At 38.1% G+C, this 20,795-nt stretch overlaps 2 protein-coding genes across 3 annotated transcripts; both read left to right on the forward strand.

Moving 5' to 3' along the window:
• Window positions 1-572: 572 nt before the first annotated feature.
• Window positions 573-4,451, forward strand: LOC103938355 (probable magnesium transporter NIPA6). 2 transcript variants are annotated; one of them, XM_048564445.1, is made up of 9 exons: window positions 573-990; window positions 1,172-1,228; window positions 1,344-1,434; window positions 1,529-1,689; window positions 1,798-1,925; window positions 1,995-2,165; window positions 2,662-2,754; window positions 2,874-2,997; window positions 3,527-4,451. In XM_048564445.1, the coding sequence occupies exons 1-9, from the start codon at window positions 867-869 to the stop codon at window positions 3,619-3,621; spliced, it is 1,044 nt and encodes a 347-aa protein (XP_048420402.1). In that variant the 5' UTR covers window positions 573-866; the 3' UTR covers window positions 3,622-4,451. The 2 variants fall into 2 exon arrangements, with proteins under 2 accessions (XP_048420402.1, XP_009346637.1); XM_009348362.3 differs by having other exon boundaries at window positions 576-990; window positions 2,028-2,165.
• An 8,830-nt stretch (window positions 4,452-13,281) lies between these two features.
• LOC103938358 (eukaryotic translation initiation factor 4B3) lies at window positions 13,282-15,848 on the forward strand. The gene is made up of 2 exons (XM_009348364.3): window positions 13,282-14,520; window positions 15,412-15,848. Exons 1-2 carry the CDS (start codon window positions 13,379-13,381, stop codon window positions 15,497-15,499), a joined length of 1,230 nt encoding a protein of 409 aa, XP_009346639.2. The 5' UTR covers window positions 13,282-13,378; the 3' UTR covers window positions 15,500-15,848.
• The last annotated feature ends 4,947 nt before the right edge of the window (window positions 15,849-20,795 follow it).

A 20,795-nucleotide genomic window follows, 5' to 3' on the forward strand; every position in this document is an offset into this window, starting at 1 on the left:
AACAACTCCCTTATCTCTTTAATAGTGTTTCACTCCATCTAGGATCATCTTCCTTGATATTCCTCATCTTCAAATCCTCAAGATTTTTGCACATGTTTGACACTTCCATAAGCTCCAAAACGCCTAGTTCTTGTTCTCCCTCCAATGCAATCCAAAATCAAGTCCAACTCTGTTCCTTCTTGTTCTATGTAATCTCTAATTGTCACCTTACCAAACTGGACCGATAACAAAACGAAAATGACATTAAAAATCATAAAAAAGGAAAATCTACTAAGTCAATAAATATATAAAAAAAAAATATTAAAGTCGTAGAAATATGATCTTATCTCATAAGCCCTAAAGTAACTTGATAAGAAACTCCTCTAGTTTAGGCAGCCAATCCGTGCTCAATATCATAAAATATAATTTTTTTTATTGCTTTTATAATAACACGTGATGTACCATTTGTGTTACGAGTATTTCTCAACCAAGTGTACCTTTTGTTGACGTGGCACCTTCCAGAAGAGGAAGGATACTCTCTTCATTTCAGTGTGGCTCCATCACGGACCAATGAAATCAGCTCCCGCAACATGGTAAGAAGCACGCGAAGCAGGGGATCATTACTTCCTTCCGCACGGCCACGGAAACTTCCGGCCAGACGACGGAACCTGCGAGTCAAGAGACGGAGAGAGAGAGAGAGAGACAATTTCAGTTTAGCAAAATAAATCAGGAATAATTAGAATTATTAGAAATTAGAAATCGCGATCAGATCTCTGTCTTCTCGAGAGCTTCACAGGCGTATTGCAATTTGCAGAGAGAGCGAGAGAGGAGTGAGAAACCAGTTGTTCGACTCTGATTGGCGGGAAATCGAAACCCTAGAAAGAGAGATGGGGGTTCCGGAGAATACGAAGGGGTTGATACTGGCGATGGCGTCGAGTGCGTTCATCGGCGCGAGCTTCATCCTGAAAAAGAAGGGTCTCAAGCGCGCCGGGGCCGCCGGCACCCGAGCAGGTCAGTTTTATATGAATTTCAATCTCAGATATTGAGAATTTGGAGTAAATTGCAATTGTTTAATCAAAGGTTCAATTTTTAAAAATAATTAGTGATGTGTTGATTGAAAATTTGGAGTAATTTACAAAGATTTAATCAAAATTTGTTATGGTGCTCCCTTGGATTTGTTTGAGTTGGGTAGGAGTTGGTGGATATACATACTTATTAGAACCACTCTGGTGGGCTGGCATGATCACTAGTAAGTGTAGCTCCCTCTCTCTTTTTTTCTGCAGAAAATTTTACTGAACTCATAACTAGATATGATCATGAGTTACTGAAATTATATTTGGTTTTCGATTTTTTCAAATGGGTAGTGATTGTTGGGGAAGTTGCCAATTTCGTGGCCTATGTATATGCTCCGGCAGTTCTTGTAACCCCACTTGGTGCACTGAGTATAATTGTCAGGTAAATGCACTTGTAGACGCTGAGTTCATCGCTGTGCTGATTATTGTTTTGAAAGTTTTTGTTACCGACTTAGGTGTTTGTTGGATTTGTCTAGTGCTGTTTTGGCTCACTTCTTGTTGAAGGAACGAATAACGAAAATGGGTATCGTGGGATGTGTTACCTGCATTGTGGGATCAGTCGTGATCGTGATCCATGCACCTCAGGAACATACTCTAAATTCTGTAGAGGAAATCTGGGTCCTGGCTACCCAAACAGGTTCGTGACCCCATATCTCTTCCTTTTCTTTTTCAATGCTACTTGTCGTAAAACCTCCATTGACTTGTAAGTTGTAATTAACTTTTTGTGTTTTCCTTTTCTACACAGCCTTTCTGGTTTATGTTGTAGCTACAATTTCCCTGGTGTTAGTTTTGGTCTTGCATTTTGAACCACAATATGGGCAAACAAATCTACTAGTCTACTTGGGAATCTGTTCCTTGATGGGTTCACTTACGGTAACTATCCTTTTCTTGTTTGCTAAGCACGTATAGTCATTTTGTTCTTATGTGCTCAAATATTGTTAGGCTTGGCTGTGTACCTCTGTTGTGCTACTTCAGGTTGTAAGCATAAAGGCAATTGGAATTGCAGTAAAGCTAACTCTTGAGGGAGTAAGTCAGATTGCTTATCCTCAGACGTGGTTTTTTCTGACAGTTGCTATAATCTGTGTTGTTACACAGTTAAATTATCTTAACAAGGTCAGTTTTGCTCTTTTAATTTTGGCACCTTCCTCCACGACCATCGTCATTGGCGTTTGACTGGCCTTTTTTTTTTTTGGCTAAAAGTCTTTGCTCCACCTGAATGCCTAACTTTTATTGGCTTTCTTAGATCCTGTTCAGCCCATTTGTTACCTTTCAACTACTTTGTGTTCCTAGCCTATAAAGGAGGGGAATTTGATGTACTCTACTTTTGCTATATAACTTGTCAATATAAAGCAGTAGATAAAGCATACAGTATTTGCGTTCTGATAAATTTTTAAATTTCTCAAAATCTAAAATTTTAATTGGAGTTTGAAAGTAACTTTAAGTTGGCCTACTTATTGAAAAATGCAACGTATCACATGCTGCTTGGATGTTAATCTTGTTGGTATTTCATTTCAGCCATCTGTAACTCAGATCTCTCTAGGAAGTTCAGATTATAAATTATTATGTGCTCCGTCTCATATCACTGATGTTGGCTGCATCTTTGTTTCAGGCTTTGGATACATTCAATGCAGCAATTGTTGCCCCAGTATATTATGTGATGTTTACAACTCTGACCATAATTGCTAGCGTAATAATGTTCAAGGTAGATCGCTTGTTCTATATAGTGGGGTTTCCTTCTGATGCCTTCATTTGTTACTTGTTTTCCATGCATTTTTAAGACATGAGAATCTGATTTCATGTTGTTTTCTATATTCTATACAGGATTGGTCTGGTCAGAATGTAAGCAGCATAGCCTCTGAAATATGTGGATTCATTACTGTGCTGTCAGGAACCATCATACTCCATGCAACAAGAGATCAGGAACCATCTGCTCCACAACCACAAGGTATTTATATGGACTTTTTTTCCTTAACTTGTATTATATGGGATTTGGGGCTCTTTGTTACCTTTTAATTTGTCCTTTGAATTCGGATCAATATGACAAGTACAAATTCTTCTCTAATAAACGGGTTGAACATAAAACAGATGCATGCTAAATTTGATCCCAATGATGCGAGACATTTGGTTTCCTCTTGATATGAAAACAGTGATCAGGAATAATATTTACAATGTGCCTGAAGCTTTACTCAGTTGTAACATTCCATCATCTTTGTAACTACTACTCTGTTTGAGCACCAAAAGAGAAAAAATTTTGCGGGTACTGTTTCTTTATCAGGTTGAACTGTTTCAGGTTGTGATTAACACATTGGTTTGACTTAGGGTCATATTACACTTACAGTTGGCAGTAATATTTTCCTTTTTTGCTTATGATTGGTACGAGGGGATGCTTCTTCCTAGTGCTTTTAAAACATATCATGTAAATCTTTGTATTGAGTATTGACTTGAGCTTACAGTAGTTCTTCTCGTCATAGCAGGAACTGTTACATGGTACATTAGAGGAGATTCAGTGAAGAGTTCTGAAGATGAACGTTTGCTCACTTTACAGAATTCAGATTATCCAGAACCGTGATGCCAATTTTAATCTGAAACAATCATCTTGAAGAATGCAATCCCAAGCGATGAAGCTGCACTGCAACTATCATTTTGAGTAGGAGTGAGTCTATGGGCATCCAGCACATTGCTACCCATTTTACCCTTACTCTTTAATAAGTTGGTCCCCCTCTCCCCTCCCTTCACTATCCCCTTTCGTCTCCTCACCTTTCCTCCCCTTTCCTCACATCCCCTCAATCCCATGGCTGGCCTGTTTTATAATTTCTTTTCTTTAGCAATGTGCTGGGTGCCAATAGAGCCACCCTTTAAAGAGTGTGTGTATAGTAGGGAGCTCCTAGTTTGTCCGAGGCAGACCTTGTGGATAGTAGCAGATTGCGGAGTTAATTTTATGCACTTCACCGGCCAGCAGATGAGACCCTCAGCCGGACACTCAAACAAAGTTAATTTTGTGTGGTGTGTTTCTGGAACCCTCTGAATGCTAAGTTCCGAATCATCCTCGGCTCTGGAATGGGGTTGCAGTTCTGTATCAATACCAGGGGATGAAGAGACTTCTTGTCATTGTGGCGATGTCCTATCTCTCCGTGATGGCTAATTGCATCTGTATATATTGATGCTCGGTTTCTGATTCACTAGTTTTTCGTTTATGATTCTCGTTGATATCCAGATTGAGTTTGATTCTTTCCTCTATTTCTAGTGTGTATAATACCGGCATTGAAAGATGATAGAATGGAGCTGCTAGGCACAGTTGCCATGTAATGGGCAAATACATGGAATCTGTAAATCTTGCATAAACTCTTGAAATTTTGGGTTTTGTTGTTGATGAATGATGAGTTCGATTGGGATCTTCAATTTTGTTTTCTTGTTTTGGACATCTTCAATTTTTTAAGGGCAAATGAAGTGCACTTTATTTGTTTGGGCTAACTATATTTTACTCTTTAAGTTAGGGTAATTTTGAAATTGGGTTGAGGTTTAAATTTAATTTACATTATACCTGAGGTTTTAAAATTGCATTAATTTATGTCTTTTGCTTAACCAATTATTTGAGTCTTAATTAAATTATAATTACTGAACTTACAAAGCACACTGGTATGTTTCATAAGCCAATAGGAATACAATTTATGTCTTTCGTTGGGCTTGTTGCACCTCCCTTAGCCACTGGGCTTTAGCCTGATTCACTCATATTTTATTTATTTAATTTATTCGATATTTTCTTTCGGATTGAGCTTTTTTATTTTATTTTAGTTCAAATAACTAATAATAAATAGAAGACTCAAACCAATTAATTAATTATAAAATAAAACATTTAACATAAATAATTTATATTAAATTTGGTGCTTACCAGTTTTATCATTTGATATCATTCTACCATGTGTGACTTTGTAGTTTTCAACTAAAGTTGGTAGTGGATAATTTAATTAATCTAGTTTTACATAATTAGAAACCATTCTAATTTAACCTTGTAGGAATATCCACAAACTGACTAGTAACATCTAGCTATGACTATCGGCTATCCAGATTAGCCAGAATATGTTTGAATTCATACCACACATATTTAGAATCTTAGCTATGGTTACAATGCAATTTGGTTTCATTGTATTCTACATTCCAATCATAATTGTAGAGTATGAAACTATTTTCAAATTCTCCATGTAAACATGATCACCTATATGTATCTCATGTACGTTGCTTTGGCCAAAGACTTATGGAGATAGATCAAAGGGATCCAGGAACATCTACCTTCATGATTACCTAGAAGGTTGCAGATTCTTTATTGTGCATTCACGTATCTTCATATTAATACATATGACCCCGATCCTCATTCTATGGGGCCTTTCTATCATTTGAGAGCTTTAAGGTGTGGCCAAAGATCACATTCACTAACATGAGATAACCAATGATGCTTCAGAACTAAGAACTAGTTGCATCCATACTTGGAAGTGTGGTACGATTGACAACTATGTAATCTTCCATTTGTACACTTCTATGGTTGGTCAATGTTCAATGAATTCAATCTCATAGACGATCACCCTTATGTCTATTATATGTCACTACATGCTTAGTATGAGATTTACTACATACAAACCGGCTTTTGCAGATGTTCGATAGTTCGGTCATCCTATGACTAGGATCATAGTTTAGGACTTAATATTCTTAGGGTATGTATATCAAGATTGGAACTTCTTTCCAATCTTGTCCCTACAACTTAAGGTATTCCTTAGGCTCATCCTAATCAACAACAAACCTTCCTAATCTGCTATCAGGTCACGTGCTTGATTGAAAGATGTTTTCACTTGCACTTGTCGTCGATGGATTGATATTGGGCTGTTATGAATAACCAATTACGTGTGGTCACGTCAATTGCTTTTTGGGCATGTTCCAACAAAAGAATTTCTCAAAGATCCTAAGTGGAAGAAGGCAATGAATGAAGATATGCAAAGAATGGTATGTGGGAACTTGTTCCTCTTCCAAAGGGAAAATGAATTGTGGGGTTCAAATGTGTTTTTACAGTCAAAGTTATGCTCAATAGAAAGATACAATACAAGGTTAGTAGCAAAAGGGTATATTAAGAAATATGGAATTGATTATCATGGAACATTAGCTAGTGGTAAAAATCAACACCGTTGGACTTCTATGGATTTCTATCTTTAGCTGCAAATCTTGATTGGCCTTTGCAATAATTTGTTGTAAAAAACTTTCTTGCATGGTGATTTGGAAGAAGAAGTTTATATGGCTCCCCTACCTGGGTGTAACATGGTTTTGAAGAGTTGTGTGTAAAATGAAGAAATCATTACATGGCCTGAAACAATCTCCAAAGCGTGGTTTTGAAATGAATAAATCACTACATGGACTAAAACAATCTTCAAAGCGTGGTTTGGAAGATTCATTAAATCTATGAAGGCATTTGGGTTTAAACAAAATAATTACTTTGTTTTTGAAACGTAAAAGAGATAACATTACTGCTTTAATTGTGTATGTTGATTACATGGTGGTAATAGGAGATGATCAAGAAGAAAAGGACTCATTACAGAAGTATTTATCTTAAGAGTTTGAGATGATAGATCTTGACTCCTTGAAATATTTTCTTGGGATTAAAGTTTACAGGTCATAACAAGGTATTTTCTTATCTCAATGCAAGCATGCAAACTTGTTGACACTCCAATTAAGATGAATCACAAAAATGTGTGAGCAAGAAGGTCATACACGAACTAATAAGGAACAATATTAGCGCCTTGTTGGAAGGTTAACATGCTTAGCACACACAAGGCTAGATATTTCATATGTTGTGAGTATTGGTAGTCAGTTTATGCATGCACCTAATATTGACCATAGGAATGTTGTGGATCGTATATTAAGATATTTGAAGTTTACACTGGGTAAAAGGGCTTATGTTTGCAAAGCATGGACATCTAAACATCCCTATGTATGCTGATGCTGATTTGACTGGATCCATCATTGATAGACACACTAATTCAGTTTATTTCACATTTGTTGGTGCAAATTATTACTTGGCGAAGTAGGAAAAAAAAATGTTGTTGCAAGATCAAGTGTTGAAGTTGATTATCGAGGTATGTCATATGGAATTTGTGAGTTGTTATGAATTCATAATGTAATGTCTTGTCAAATTTAGGTTTTAAGACTTGGAAAAGTTATGGAATTAATTGTGATAATTAGGCTGCAAATGATATTGCTCATAATCTGATTCGACATGATCAAACTAAACATGTTAAAGTGGATAAAGATTTTATCAAATAAAAACTGGAAAAAGAATTTATTTGTTTTCCTTTCGTAAAGTATCAACTGGCAGATATTCTCACTAAAGTTGTATCAAAGCAAGTGTTTCATAGCTCACTTGGCAAGTTGAGTATTAGTGACATCTATGTACCAACTTGAGGGGGAGTGATAGAGTAACTACACCTAGTGTCCTGTTCTCCCCACTTCTTATGGTATCTTCATATAATCCTTCTTATGGAGAGAAATGCAATCATAAAATTCTCACATATTCTAACAACTTCTATAATAATTAAAGCCCTTTATTTTTCTTAAACCTTGGCACCTTGGTTCAGATACTCAGAGTTGTACCAATTAGTTTTTCATTTGATGATATTTTTCTTCCCATTAGTAAATAAAGGTTACAAAAGAAATACTTCAAATTCAATATTTCACAATTTATTTTTATATATGATGTATCATGAATCGTTATCCCTTTGCTTTTAATCATGTCCCTCTTCATTTCATCCGACATGCATATTTTTTTATTTTTCAATGGATTTACATTTTTCATTAATGGAAAAAATTGATGTAGTGAGTAATAGCTCTAGTTGTTCGTTGTTCAAGAATTCTTGTTTAGGTAGTTCATACCATCTATACATAATGTTTTGATATAATATTTCAATGGGTAAATTACACTTTACCATCTCTGGTTTGGGTCTATTACAATCGCATACAACATATTTAAAACATTTCACTTTTATACCTCACATACTATTTTATTTCAATATAGTACCTCCATTACATTTTCCATCTATTGATCCGTTAAGAGCTGACGTGGTTGCCACAATTGTGTCACGTGCGTGCCAAATTTGTGCTTTTTTATTCATTTAAAAATATTTAAATAAAGGGAAAAAAAAACCAAAAACAACAGACCCAGAACCCATCTTCTTCCCCAACCCCCTCCCTGCAACCTAAACCCCTCATCCCACCCCACCCCCACCTCCCTCGCAACCCCCCTCCTCTGACCACAACAGCAACCTCCTCCGTCCAAGGCTGCACCGCTCTTATCTCGGATTCTCCAACGTGAGCCCATCGTAGTTCTCTCTCTCTACTTCTCTCCAATGGTAGCCATAGCTCGCGTCTCCAGGAGAACCTTAACCTCTTTCGACTGGAACGAGCCGGAACCCAAGCCCATTGAACCTACAACCGTTACTTTCCCACTGCTAGCACCTGCCGCGCCCTCCATTGCTGAAGCACCGGTGCTCCGCCATGCAACGCCCTTCAAGCCTACCGAGCAATCAAGCAGTGCCAATCTACCATGCCCATCATGAAAAACATGGGGAAAAAGATGGGTTTTGGGTGGGGGGGGGGGGGGGGGAGGGGCTACGGGGGAGGTGGGGGTGGGCTGGGATGGGGGGGTTTAGGTTGCAGGGAAGGCGGGATGGGGGAAGAATATGGGTTCTGGGTTTTTTTTTTTTAATAACTTTTCTTTAATTAATTATTTTTAAATGAATATAAAAATTATTTTTTTGCCACGTAACACAAATTTGGTAGCACCAGCTCTTAATGGATATATGAATAGAAAATGTAATGGATGTACTATAGTGAAATAAAATAGTAGGTAAGGTATGAAACTGAAATGTTTTGAAGATGTTGTATGTGATTGTAATAGACCCCAAACCTAAGGTGGTAAAATGTAATTTACCCTATTTCAATTCTTCCATGTTTCAGCAGTAGTTAGTATATTGTTCCATGGAGCTAAGGTCCAAAATATGGAAGAAACAAGTGTTTCCACGACTTTACCAGTTGGAATTGAGATCTCATTCAAAGAGAAAGACATCAAATATCTGGAGTTTCTTTTTGTATATTATATGGATGATCCGATCTGCAAGGACCATGATTGGGAATTGTTTGATTGTTTTTCCCTGAGGAAGAGGCAAAACATAATCAACTTGAATTCGGGTCAGCTATTTGAAATCTTAGTGAAAGATTGGATTTGTTATCTCATGTTTGCTTTTCGTGAAAAAAATACCAATTAAAGAGGAGGGTTTCTTCAAACAACAAGGAGCTAGGTCAATTATTCAATCAAATGAAATTGAGCATGCTTCCTATCTCTTCTCGAGAAACAAGTTGGCTATGCAAAATTGTGCTCAATTTCATATGCTGCAATTCTGCCAAGATCTCTTCTTTGGTTAGGGGAAAAATCTGCACGAATCGAATTTTTTGAGGAACATATTGAGAGAGAATTGGTTAGACAATGTGTGGTTGTTAAGCAAGGATCGGTTTTTTAGCAAGGTACATAATGCATCGTCAAATATTCAATATGATTCCACAAGATCTAGTTTCGTTCAAGTAACGGATTCTAGCCAATTTAAAGGATCTTCTGATCAATCCAGAGATCATTTTGATTTCATTAGTAATGAGGATTTAGAATATCACACATCGATCAATCAAAGAAAGATTCAACAACTAAAAGAAAGATTGATTCTTTGGGATCTTTCTTTTCTTCAAACGGAATGAACAGAGATAGAATCAAACTGATTCCCTAAATGCCTTTCTGGATATTCCTTAATGTTCGGGCTATTCACGAAACGTGAGAAGTAAATGAATAAGCATTTGCTTTCGGAAGAAATTGAAGAATTTATTGGGAATCCTACAAGATCCATTCATTCTTTTTTCTCTGACAGTTGGTTAGAACTTCATCTGCTTTCGAATCGTACTGAGAGGTCCACTAGAGATCAGAAATTGTTGAAGAAAGAACAAGATGTTTCTTTTGTTTCTTCCAGGCGATCGGAAAATAAAGAAATAATTAATATATTCAAGATAATTACGTATTTACAAAATAGCGTCATAATTCATCCTATTTCATCAGAGTCGGGATGTGATATGGTTCCGAATGATGAATTGGATATGGACAGTTCCAATAAGATTTCATTCTGGAACAAAAATCCATTTTTTTATTTATTTCATATATTCCATGACCGGAACAAGAGGGGATACATGTTACACCACAATTTTGAATAAGAAGAGAGATGTCAAGAAATGACGGATATATTCACTCTATCAATAATTGAGCCGGATCTGGTGTATCATAAGGGATTTGCCTTTTCTATTGGATTGGATAAAAAACAATTCTTGAATGAGGTATTCAACTCTAGGGATGAATCGAAAAAGAAATCTTTATTGGTTCTACCTCCCATTTTTTATGAAGAAAATGAATCTTTTTATTGAAGGATCAGAAAAAAAAAAAAAAAAAAAAAAAAAGGGTTCGGACCTCTTGCGGGAATGATTTGGAAGATTCAAAATAAAAAATAGTAGTATTTTTTAGCAACAACTTAATGGAGGCAGTCAATCAATATAGATTGATCCAAAATCTGATTCAAATCCAATATAGCACCTATGGATACATAAGAAATGTATTAAATCGGTTCTTTTTAATGAATATATTCTAATGCAAGTGCGTTACATAATGAGGTAATTTCATGCACAAGAATTCCGGTTGTGCGCCCTTATGATTATGTCCTCTTGAGCGATTTATTGTGGAGTAGGTTTTTAAAGTTCGAAAAATTGAAAAAACCAGAGTCAGATTCCTTTCCATATCAAAAACCAAAAAAATAAAAGAATAAATTACATTTTACCATCTTAATTCTGAGTCACATAACAAACTCATATCTCATATTTTAAACATTGTAACTTCATACATAAACTTACAAATTGGTTGGAGTGTCAGGCCTCCATCTTCTGGTTCGTCAATTTATCTGTTAACTGCTGATGTGGCTGGCGCGTAACCGCTTGTTCAAGATACCTATCTCGATGCCGTTCACTGAATTTGATAGCCGTCTTCATCAATCCATTGCCTCATTGTTCAAATCCAGTTCTCGATCTTCGACCTCGACTCTAATCGTCGCGATTGGGTGACATTAGCAACGCGCTAGTGAGGAGGTGACATTTCTGTGAGGTTGAGCCTTCGAGGTATTTGAGGTTAGAGAGGTTAGGGAGGGTGGCGGGTAGGGTGCCAGTGAGGAGGTTCTAGGCGATGTCGAGGTGCTCGAGAGTTTGACACGTGAAAAAGGAGGATGGAGTTGTTGTAGAGGGAAAGGTGGGTGAGGTTTAGGAGGCGGCATAGGAAGGTTAGGAAAAAGTTGGTGAGGTTGTCGCTGGGAGGAAGAGGGAGCATACGACGGGGGAGGCAAAGCTCGAAAATTTGATGAAACTCGGGGTCCTCTGGCTTACCGAGTGCAACTTAGTCGGTGAGATTCTCAGTTTGTTAGGTCGACTCAGAAACCTCTAGGATTGGACCTCTCCAACCAGTGGTGGATCCAGGATTTTAACATCGGATGGTCCGATCCCAATTTAGAAGCTTTAAAAAAATCAGACAAAAAACCTTGAAAAATTAAATGATGAACTACTAACTTTTCATTTACACGCTACATACTACAGCTTGAGATCATTTCCAAAATGAACAACAAGGTTTCAGTTTCGGCATTTTATATCTAAATGTTTTTATTTTCAGTTTTTATGACTGGTTTAAAACGAAACAAACAATGCAAGTGATGCATTGTTTTGGTGGTTAGAGTTTTACTATTCAACCACAACGTCCCGGATTCAAACTTTCTTTCTTCCTTTATTGTAAAATAAACATAGAAATTGTCTTCTATAATTAGAAAACGGTGCAAACAAATGAAAATAATAAAAAATGAATAAAACAAAGAGAAGAACATACACACAACAAACAAGATGAAATTGATAGCAATTAAAAAATAGATCAAAAAAAGATGGGAAGAATGAGGAAGCGGTAGAGAACAAAAGGATATAATTTCAACAACAATAGAAAAGAAAAGCAAAGACGTAAAATAAAGTGACGTGGCTTAATTTTCTAAAAGCTAGAAAACGCCTTGGCCCAAAAACAAATGGCCATAAAGCAAATGCTTATTAAATGACGGGATGAAACGACGCTGTATCGTTGAAGAGATTTTTCAATATGACCGTCACATAAGACGGTACACCATATATTTCTATATAAATAGTAAGATATGTGTGTTAAAAGGTTTTAAAATTTTTCACCACTTATATAAAAACACATGGTATACTATCCGTATTCCTGTCATAACTAAAAATTTCTCATATTGTTGAGTGTAAAAAGTTGAAAAAAGCTGTTTTTCTTCTTCCTCCTCCTCAGGCTGCCCTTTCTGGTTTTCATTCCCCGCAGCCGCTACCACCAAATGCCCAGATTTAGATGGTCCTCAGTGGTCTTCACAGCCAACTATTTGGATTTTTGGTCCTAGGACCACCTTGCACCCTTAATAGATCCGCCTCTATCTCTAACATCGGCTTAATCGGCTGGATTCCTCCGTGTCATTCCTCGGACTTGGTTTTCTTGGACACGAATACGGGTGGAAGAGTTGTCGTGAATTTCAAATAGGAATCATAGAAGATATGAATGGAAATAAGAGTTTTTTTTCATTAACTATAATTTTGTTAAGACATAAAAAAAAAAAAAAATCTTAATTGGATTATATTTAGTTAACTTCTCAACCTAGTTGAGCAAGGAAATAAGTTCCTCGCCTGTCACGCCAACAATTTACAAATTAATTCACAGAAAATGAGATAGATGTTTGACATTGTAACAAATTTGCTAATTAATGTATGATACTGCAATATTCATAAAATGTGTAGAGAATTGTTATTGGCACTTTAAAAATCTCATTCTACACTTCAAACTTTCTATATTTGGAAAGAAAAATACACTTGTGATGAGTGTAGAATAAAATTTTTAAAGTGCCAATAACTTTTTCCAATGTGTATAAGTTTATTATATGACTTAAATTGATGCGGTGAATATATAATTTACATAAAATAAAAATAAAACCTCACAGATTCCGTCTCTGACAAGGAAAATCATAAACTCCAATCTCAACCGTCGGATTAAATCCTCATCCCTTACCTTACCCTATACATTCGTAACCTCTTCACTGCATCTCCTCTACGCAACCCCTAAACTCACTTCGTGCAAGAGAAAAAAGGAGCGACCATTTTCAGTTTTCCACAGAGCTACCACGGCAACCATGGCGGCCACCGTGTCTCCGTGGGCCAAGCCCGGCGCCTGGGCCCTCGCCGCCGAGGAGCAGGAAGCCGAACTCGAACAGCAAGCCAAAGAGGAACAACAGCGCGCCGTTGAGCCGCCCTCCGCTGACTTTCCATCTCTCTCAGCAGCCGCCGCCACCAAGCCCAAGAAGAAGAAACAGACCACCTCCCTCGCCGTGGAGCATCCCGTGGGCCTGACCCACGAGGACCGGATGCTTTTGCCGACCGGTCCGCGCGAGCGAACCGCCGAGGAGCTTGAACGGAATGGGCTCGGCGGCGGGTTCAAGACTTATGGGGGCGATCGGGGAAACAGTAGGTATTCCAACGGTGACGAGTCGTCGGATTCGAAGTGGGGTCAGAGGAAGGAAGGTGGGTTTGGGAAGGAATCGAATCGAGATGAACCTTCGAGGGCGGATGAGGTTGATGATTGGGGCGCCGCGAAGAAATCGATGTCGGGAAATTCCTTTGAGAGGAGGGAGAGAGGAGGAGGAGGTAGTTTTTTGGGTGGGTCACAGTCGAAGGCTGATGAATCCGACAGCTGGGTGTCGAATAAGAGCTCCATGCCGTTGGAGGGACGGAGAGTTGGCGGTGGTGGTGGCGGTGGCGGGTTTGATCGGGAGAGGAAAGTAGGGTTCCCGTCTAATGGAGGTGCTGATTCTGATAATTGGGGGAGGAAGAAGGAGGAGACTAATGGTGGGTCTGGATTTGATCGAGAGAGAAAGGTTGGGTACGTGTCCAGTGGCGGTGGTGCGGATTCTGATGTGTGGGGGAAGAAGAGGGGGGAGAGTAATTTTGGTCTTAATGAGAGTACTGCGAGAACGAGGCTCAATTTGCAGCCTAGGACTTTGCCTGTGAGCAACGAGACCTCACCAGGGTCGGCCACTGCACCGAAGCCTAAGGGCTCGAACCCATTTGGTGCAGCAAGGCCGAGGGAGGAGGTGTTGGCGGAGAAAGGGAAGGACTGGAAGGAGATTGATGAGCAGCTTGAGTCTGCTAAGATTAAGGAGGTGGCGGGGCTAGCTAACAGCGAGTCGTTCGGGAGGAGGAGTTTTGGGATGGGAAGTGGGCGTGCTGGTGATCGAACTGAGAGAGCTTGGAGGAAGCCTGATTCACGCCCCCAGAGGTTTGTTGTTTTAGTAATATGATCGATTGGGAACTTCAAATACTCGTAGTCAGGATGCTTAGTTGTAAAGTTGATCCTTTCGGTACTTGCATGTTGATCTTGATTGCATGTTAGCAATGCATTGCTGTTAGAATTTTTTGAATGAATTTTTGGGAAATGTTGCTTGATGGAACAGTGAATTAGCGTATTAGTTGTGTGTTGTGTGTGCTGAGTCTTTCAGTTTTTCTTTGTATAAAGGGATTGTTTAGGTTAGCTCTAGGAACCTTGTGGGAAGTTGTTGGGCATTGATGCACACATCTATGTTCAAATGAAGCTTTTCGAACTCTGAACGATGTTTCTGTATTCAAAAGAATTTTACTTTGCCGACCATTGCCCGCTATCTTATTAATTGGTAGAGTTTTACGAAATTGTTGGTTTGCAATCCAATTTGTCATGATCTGTCTCATGTAGAAAAACTTAAATTAGTGGCACTATTATCTCTTTACCGGTCCCTCCTGTAATGTATTTTTTTAAAGCACCCTTCTTTTTCATTTTTTACCTTATTACATATTTTGAAGGCCAAGCAGTGATCCATAGATGTTCATCCTTCTGTTTGAACACACACACTCACACACTTGGCCCCCTATCCCGGCAACTGCATAAAGAAAGAAGGTGTTTTATGCACTACTTGCAGTTGCAAGTATATGCTAATTTCTGAATATTGGGCTAGAAGGATATAGCTAGCTTGAATGGAATCATTTAGAGTTTAAGGCTAATGCAACCATGCTTTCCTCCTCCGTTAGTTTCAACTCTGTAACGTGTCACCGTGCAATTGCATGTGCTTCTAACTACGTGTTTGCTATTTTCAGATTTTTATTAAACTTTGATCCTCATTGTTTTATTTGGGTGCAGTGCTGATAAAAGTGAGACTAAGAGCAACTCTGAGGTACCAGAGGGCGACCATGTTGAACCAGAGAACGAGCATGTTGATGAGAATTGAAGAGGAGGTTTTACAGGTTTGGTGTAAGCCGTGGGAAAATATTTTAGGTTACTCGAGATGTTGGATCCATGAAGCTGTTGAACTTTCAGTTTTTATAATTTATGCTCTCGGATGTGACTGTTATACGTTGAACTTGAGACGATTTTTGTAGGCTTTTTTAAACAGTTATACTAGTTTTGCTCATAGGATTTGTTTGTATCTTGGATTTAAGATTGGGAACTACTGTTACTCTAATTATTATTTTTGACCCTGAATTCTTGGTTCCCACATTTGTTGAGCGCTTGTGCGCGGTTGCTGAGTTTGGTTTAAATTTGTGATCAAGTAAATCTAGATGTTCATGTGTTGTGCATTTGATGATTCACGATTCTTCGTATGTTATCTGGATAACTTTTTCATTGCTTTTACGCGGATGCTGTATAACTTTGTGCATTACGGTGTGATCGATATGTTGCTGGATGTGTAGGCTTGGTGTGAGCTGAATAGGTAGACAATTGACATGTACCGATCCCGATATTCAAGGGACAGCGGGATGGTCACGTGCTGGCCAACACTTGAGGGTGACGCAAGCCATTTTGTGAAGGTATATGCTGAGAGCAAGTGAAGCATGCATATAAATTTCACGCGAATTACATAATGTAATATTCTAATACAAACCTTACCAAAAGAATATAATAATATTCATTCGTCAATAAAATGATAGTGATAATGCATGACATGTTCAGGGCATACATCTAATGCAGAGTACAAGCGGAAGGTGTGACAGAGAGTGCTATTACAAGTGATGTCAAAAGCAGAGAGGATGACATGATATCATTGATAGGGGAATGCTTCGTAACTCGGATCGTATACCTCGTTCCTATGTCCTGAGGGAGCGCAAAACAAATATGAGTGGATCAAGTTGATATATAAATAGTATTAACATAATTATTCAACAACGTACTAACTTCCAAAGTTTATGAAAACTCATATAGCATAATAAGTAGTAGGTTTTCCGAAAACCCTAGCATGCTATAAAACCTTTCAAAAACATATATCATATATAGTGTGTTAAATAGTGGTATCAGGATCACCCAAAGGTATATAGAACTCTTCAGTCGCTTCATTCGCCCGTAGGCTCCTATCACACCCACCCGAAGGCATATAGTATCAATCACACCCGAAGGCATATAGTGACCACTAGATAAGCACGAAAATCATTGTATATAATCTTTCCAACATGAGTACATATATCTCAACGGAGCTCAGTAACTCAAACATCATATCTCAAAATATCTTCATAGTATATAGTCATCCATCATATATACTACAAAGAATATGAAATCGATAAAGCATGGTATTCCAAAATATTCTCAGTAAAGTATAATATCTCATAAAACGTTTCATAAAACGTAATCATTAAATCATTCTTTTCATGTATGCATTTCTAATAGAAAAATTATGCATTTTGGAAGGGGTCCACTCATAGATACTCCGTTGTTGATGAGCTGTGCGAAATAGGAAGGATAGAAATGCCGCTAATAAATGCACCTAAGCGCATAAAGGGTCTAATTAATAAAACTCTACCATAATGATTAAATTTTGAAAAATGGACGTCATAAACTGATTTAGGGCATCAAAAAACATAAGGAGGACCTCGAGTATCCCTAGGCGCCGCCACACGCACCCTCACGGGTCACCACAAGGTGGTGGCCCCGACGCCATGCACGTGATGGGTTGCCGGAAAGTTGGTCAGAAAAGTCGCCAGCGCCATCGAGGACAGTGGAGCACAATGCCTCTGGTGGATGCGTGTGTGCTCCACGCGTCGACATAAACGTGCACGCACGCGCAAGCCCAAGCGTGACCTAATTTTTGGGATCCGATCGGGTCGGTTCAGATCCGGGTCTAGGTTGGGCTTGGTTCCAATTGGGTTTAGGACTTGGGTTCAAGGAGTTTGGGCTTAGAGTTTGAGTTTAAAGGTTTTGGGTTTGTAACCCGGCCCAAGGGATTGGATTTGAGTTGGGCTTAGTGGGCTGAAGGCCCTAGGTTTTGGGTTAAAAGGTTTGGGCTTGGTAGCTGATTGGAGCATATTTATGCAACTTTGTTATCTTATTTCTTTGTATTTACTTCGTTAATTTCTATTATTTTGGTAACTTATGTTATTTTCGTATTATTGTAGGTCCAGTTGGTATAGATGACAATAAATAGCTAAATGGATCTTATCTTATCTTATCTCCAGCTGCAAGGAGGAATCATAATCACACTCCAAGACTCTCTACCTGATTTTTAGAGTCCCAAAATAATTCAAAATGCCAAAACCTTTTCCTCCTTGGATTTAGCCATTCCCCCTATATATATGAAATTCCTGCAGAGATTTAGGGTGTGTCATGCCTACCATTCATCCATTGAAGTTGTTGGAACTTTCAGAGTTCTTTCTATCTTTATTTTAAGTTTCAATGTTTATTTTAAATTGTTTTTCAGTTATGTTGAACATGTGTAACTAAGTTTCTTTTTAGCTAGAGATGAATTCGAAGCCATGATCATATGTTTTATATAAATTGATTACATCCAGTTATTGTTTTGTAAGATACGAATGCGATTTACTTATATGCTTTATAGAGAACTTATTCTTGTATGTTTATTAAGGATGCATACTTAGTTTGCATGTAGGGATTTAATACTAGAATATAAGGGAATTTCACCTAATCGTTATGAACTTATATTTGTAAGTAGTAAAAGTCACTAGTCATGATTCAGTTAAGTAAATTCTTGGCACGAGTATCATGCTTTTCATAGTCACGAATGCTTTGTCAATGCTTATGATTTTTACAGAACTTAATAATCTTTGAGATGTATCTCTATCATGCTTTTCATAGTTAGGGAACTTGAGAAGAATAATTTGGTTGCGTCGCTGAGTCCAATTCAATGAACTTGGGAAAATTTGAGAGCTAATTAGTGCTGTTCACAATTAATTTGGGGCATTGTCATTTATGGTTTATAGGAAGAATAACTGGAAATCGATTTGTATGCATATGTTTCATGTGTGGAGAAGAATCCTTTAGCTATCCTTTCATCCATATTTCATTCACAACTTAATTTACTTGCAGCTATTTACTTTTGTTTTCATTAAATTCGTCCAAAATCCCCCCAGTCACTGTTTTGTTGTTAGTTTAACTTAGTTTTCAGTTTTATAAGTTTAATTTGTGTTGATTAGCATCCCTTCTAATCCCCGAAATAGAATGATCCCTACTTACTCGTACTACGATTGCATAATTAAAGGGTTTAATTTGTGTGTTAGTTTCTACCACATTAGTAGCCCGGCCAAGGCTTTGGCTTTGGGTTGGGTTTCGATCCAGGTCTGACCCGGTTTCAACGAGGGAGAAGATCGGAGCTTCTCGAGCTCTGATCAACTTTGCTACTCAACCCCAAGGTGTGATCTAACTACCAAATTGAAGTTTGGGATGAGAGGAAGAGATTCAACCTAAAACACGTTGTGTGGTGGTCAGAGCTGGCCGGAGTTTGGCTCGAAAGCCACTGGACTCGCCGAGAAAGCTTCCTGGGTTCTCTATGCTTCACAATGGAGAAGAGAGAGAGAGAGAGAGAGAGAGAGAGAAAGAGAGAGACCCAACATGGTGGTGCCGTCGTCGTTGTCGTTTGTTTCGATTTGGATGTGTGGGTGTGTGTAGATCAGGGAGAGGGAGATGAGATTAATGCGAGAGAGAGAGAGAGAGAGAGAGAGAGAGAGAGAGAGAGAGAGAGAGAGAACTCAAGGGAGACAAGGGAGAAGAGGAGAGTGTTATAAAAATAATAAAAAAAGGATAGGGAAAATCCCAAAAGGGAAAAGGGGAGATCCGGGTAGGTGAGGGGATAAGGGGGCAAAATGGTAATTTTATAAATCCGTTAATATGAAAATACACATAATTTGGGATGGGATTTCACAACAATACTGGAAGAGGGTGTGTTGATTGTTCGTTTATTTGCAATTTTGCAGTGTTAGTGTTTTGTGAAGTTTAATGCCTATTTTTTACCTCCATGGAATGCATGGTAGTTTCGAGTAAATTATAGCAAGTTGACATTCTGATTGAATGAAATGTAATGTATTGGTAGGGGTGGAGTCATACACTGGGGCAAGTATTGTATGCTTTATTACGAGAAAGATGTTTGAAATCATTTTCTCATTTCGCCAGACTTGATGTGAGATGTCTTAGGTTCGAATTCGATGGATGACGAATTCGATACCAAATTAGGCTGCTCATTATTTGGTCTAGATGAACTCCCTCTTCTCTTAGTATAAAAATATCTATGTGCTAAAAAAAATAAAAAATTGTTCATGCATTTGTTCTGTTGCTATAGCGACAACATTTGGTTTGTATAATTGATATCTGAACCTAAATGGCGCGAATTTGGAGAATAGAGATTCTCTATGCATGACGTCTATTCTTTCTTAAAAGCCGGACACATCTAAAAAATTTTATTAACTCCAGCTTTTCCGACACAAGAACGACGTCCCGTCTAGAAAAGAACTGAGACATGGACATCAAATGAAAAGTTCACCTTCTTTATGTGCCCTAGCTATCATATAGACATACAGAAGAGAAAGCCCATATCTTTTGCAGACGTATGAGGAGGTGCAGTTGAAACACATTAAAGAAACCCCATTCTTTGGAGTTGCTGGCTTTGCAATTCATCACACACTCTCTCTCTCTCTCTCCTCTCTCTCTCTCTCTCTCATGAATGTGTGTTGCTACTTTGACGGCCAACTAATACCCTCCATCCAACGGCCAGCAGGGGCTTGAAATTCATGTCTATATCTGGCAGCAAACCGACCCACGTTTCTTGATACTTCCAACATGGACCTTTTTTTTGGTCTCTCTCAATGTGAATTCCATGTCCGTGTATTGAGTGACTCTTAAACTAAAATGTCAGCCCACCGGCTAGTGTTTTTTTTTTTTTTTTTTTTTTGCCAATTGTCAAAATTAACAACGTTTACTCATCTATAATTTACTTAAAGTTGAACTCCACATTGAGAATGCAGCGATTTCCACTATTAACTTATGTAACTGGAAGTAACTAGTTAAGTTTACGACGAGTCTTAGATTTCATTAGTACATATAATTTGGAAATCATGCACGTAGATTTGATACATATGGATGTGAAGTTATACAAATCATTGACAATAAACATTTAAATCAAAACTAGTATCGGAAGTAAACCGTAAGCATAAAATTGGTAAAATTACAATCAACACTTAAATTTACTAATTACCATAAACCGCAAGTACCACTTATGACTTTCAGTCAAAGTTCAGAGAAGTCTCAAA

The sequence above is a fragment of a genome, unplaced genomic scaffold, assembly GCF_019419815.1.
Source record: "Pyrus x bretschneideri cultivar Hongxiangsu unplaced genomic scaffold, Pyrus_bretschneideri_v1 Contig10, whole genome shotgun sequence".
Lineage (NCBI taxonomy): Eukaryota > Viridiplantae > Streptophyta > Magnoliopsida > Rosales > Rosaceae > Pyrus > Pyrus x bretschneideri.

Excerpts from the sequence above, each read along its gene's own strand:
- LOC103938358 (XM_009348364.3), top strand. The coding sequence starts at position 13,379 with ATGGCGGCCACCGTGTCTCCGTGGGCCAAGCCCGGCGCCTGGGCCCTC. Across the intron at positions 14,521-15,411 it reads CCTGATTCACGCCCCCAGAG|TGCTGATAAAAGTGAGACTA; the intron begins GTTTGTTGTTTT and ends ATTTGGGTGCAG.
- LOC103938355 (XM_048564445.1), top strand. The coding sequence starts at position 867 with ATGGGGGTTCCGGAGAATACGAAGGGGTTGATACTGGCGATGGCGTCG. Across the intron at positions 1,926-1,994 it reads CCTTGATGGGTTCACTTACG|GCTTGGCTGTGTACCTCTGT; the intron begins GTAACTATCCTT and ends AAATATTGTTAG. Across the intron at positions 2,998-3,526 it reads ATCTGCTCCACAACCACAAG|GAACTGTTACATGGTACATT; the intron begins GTATTTATATGG and ends TCGTCATAGCAG.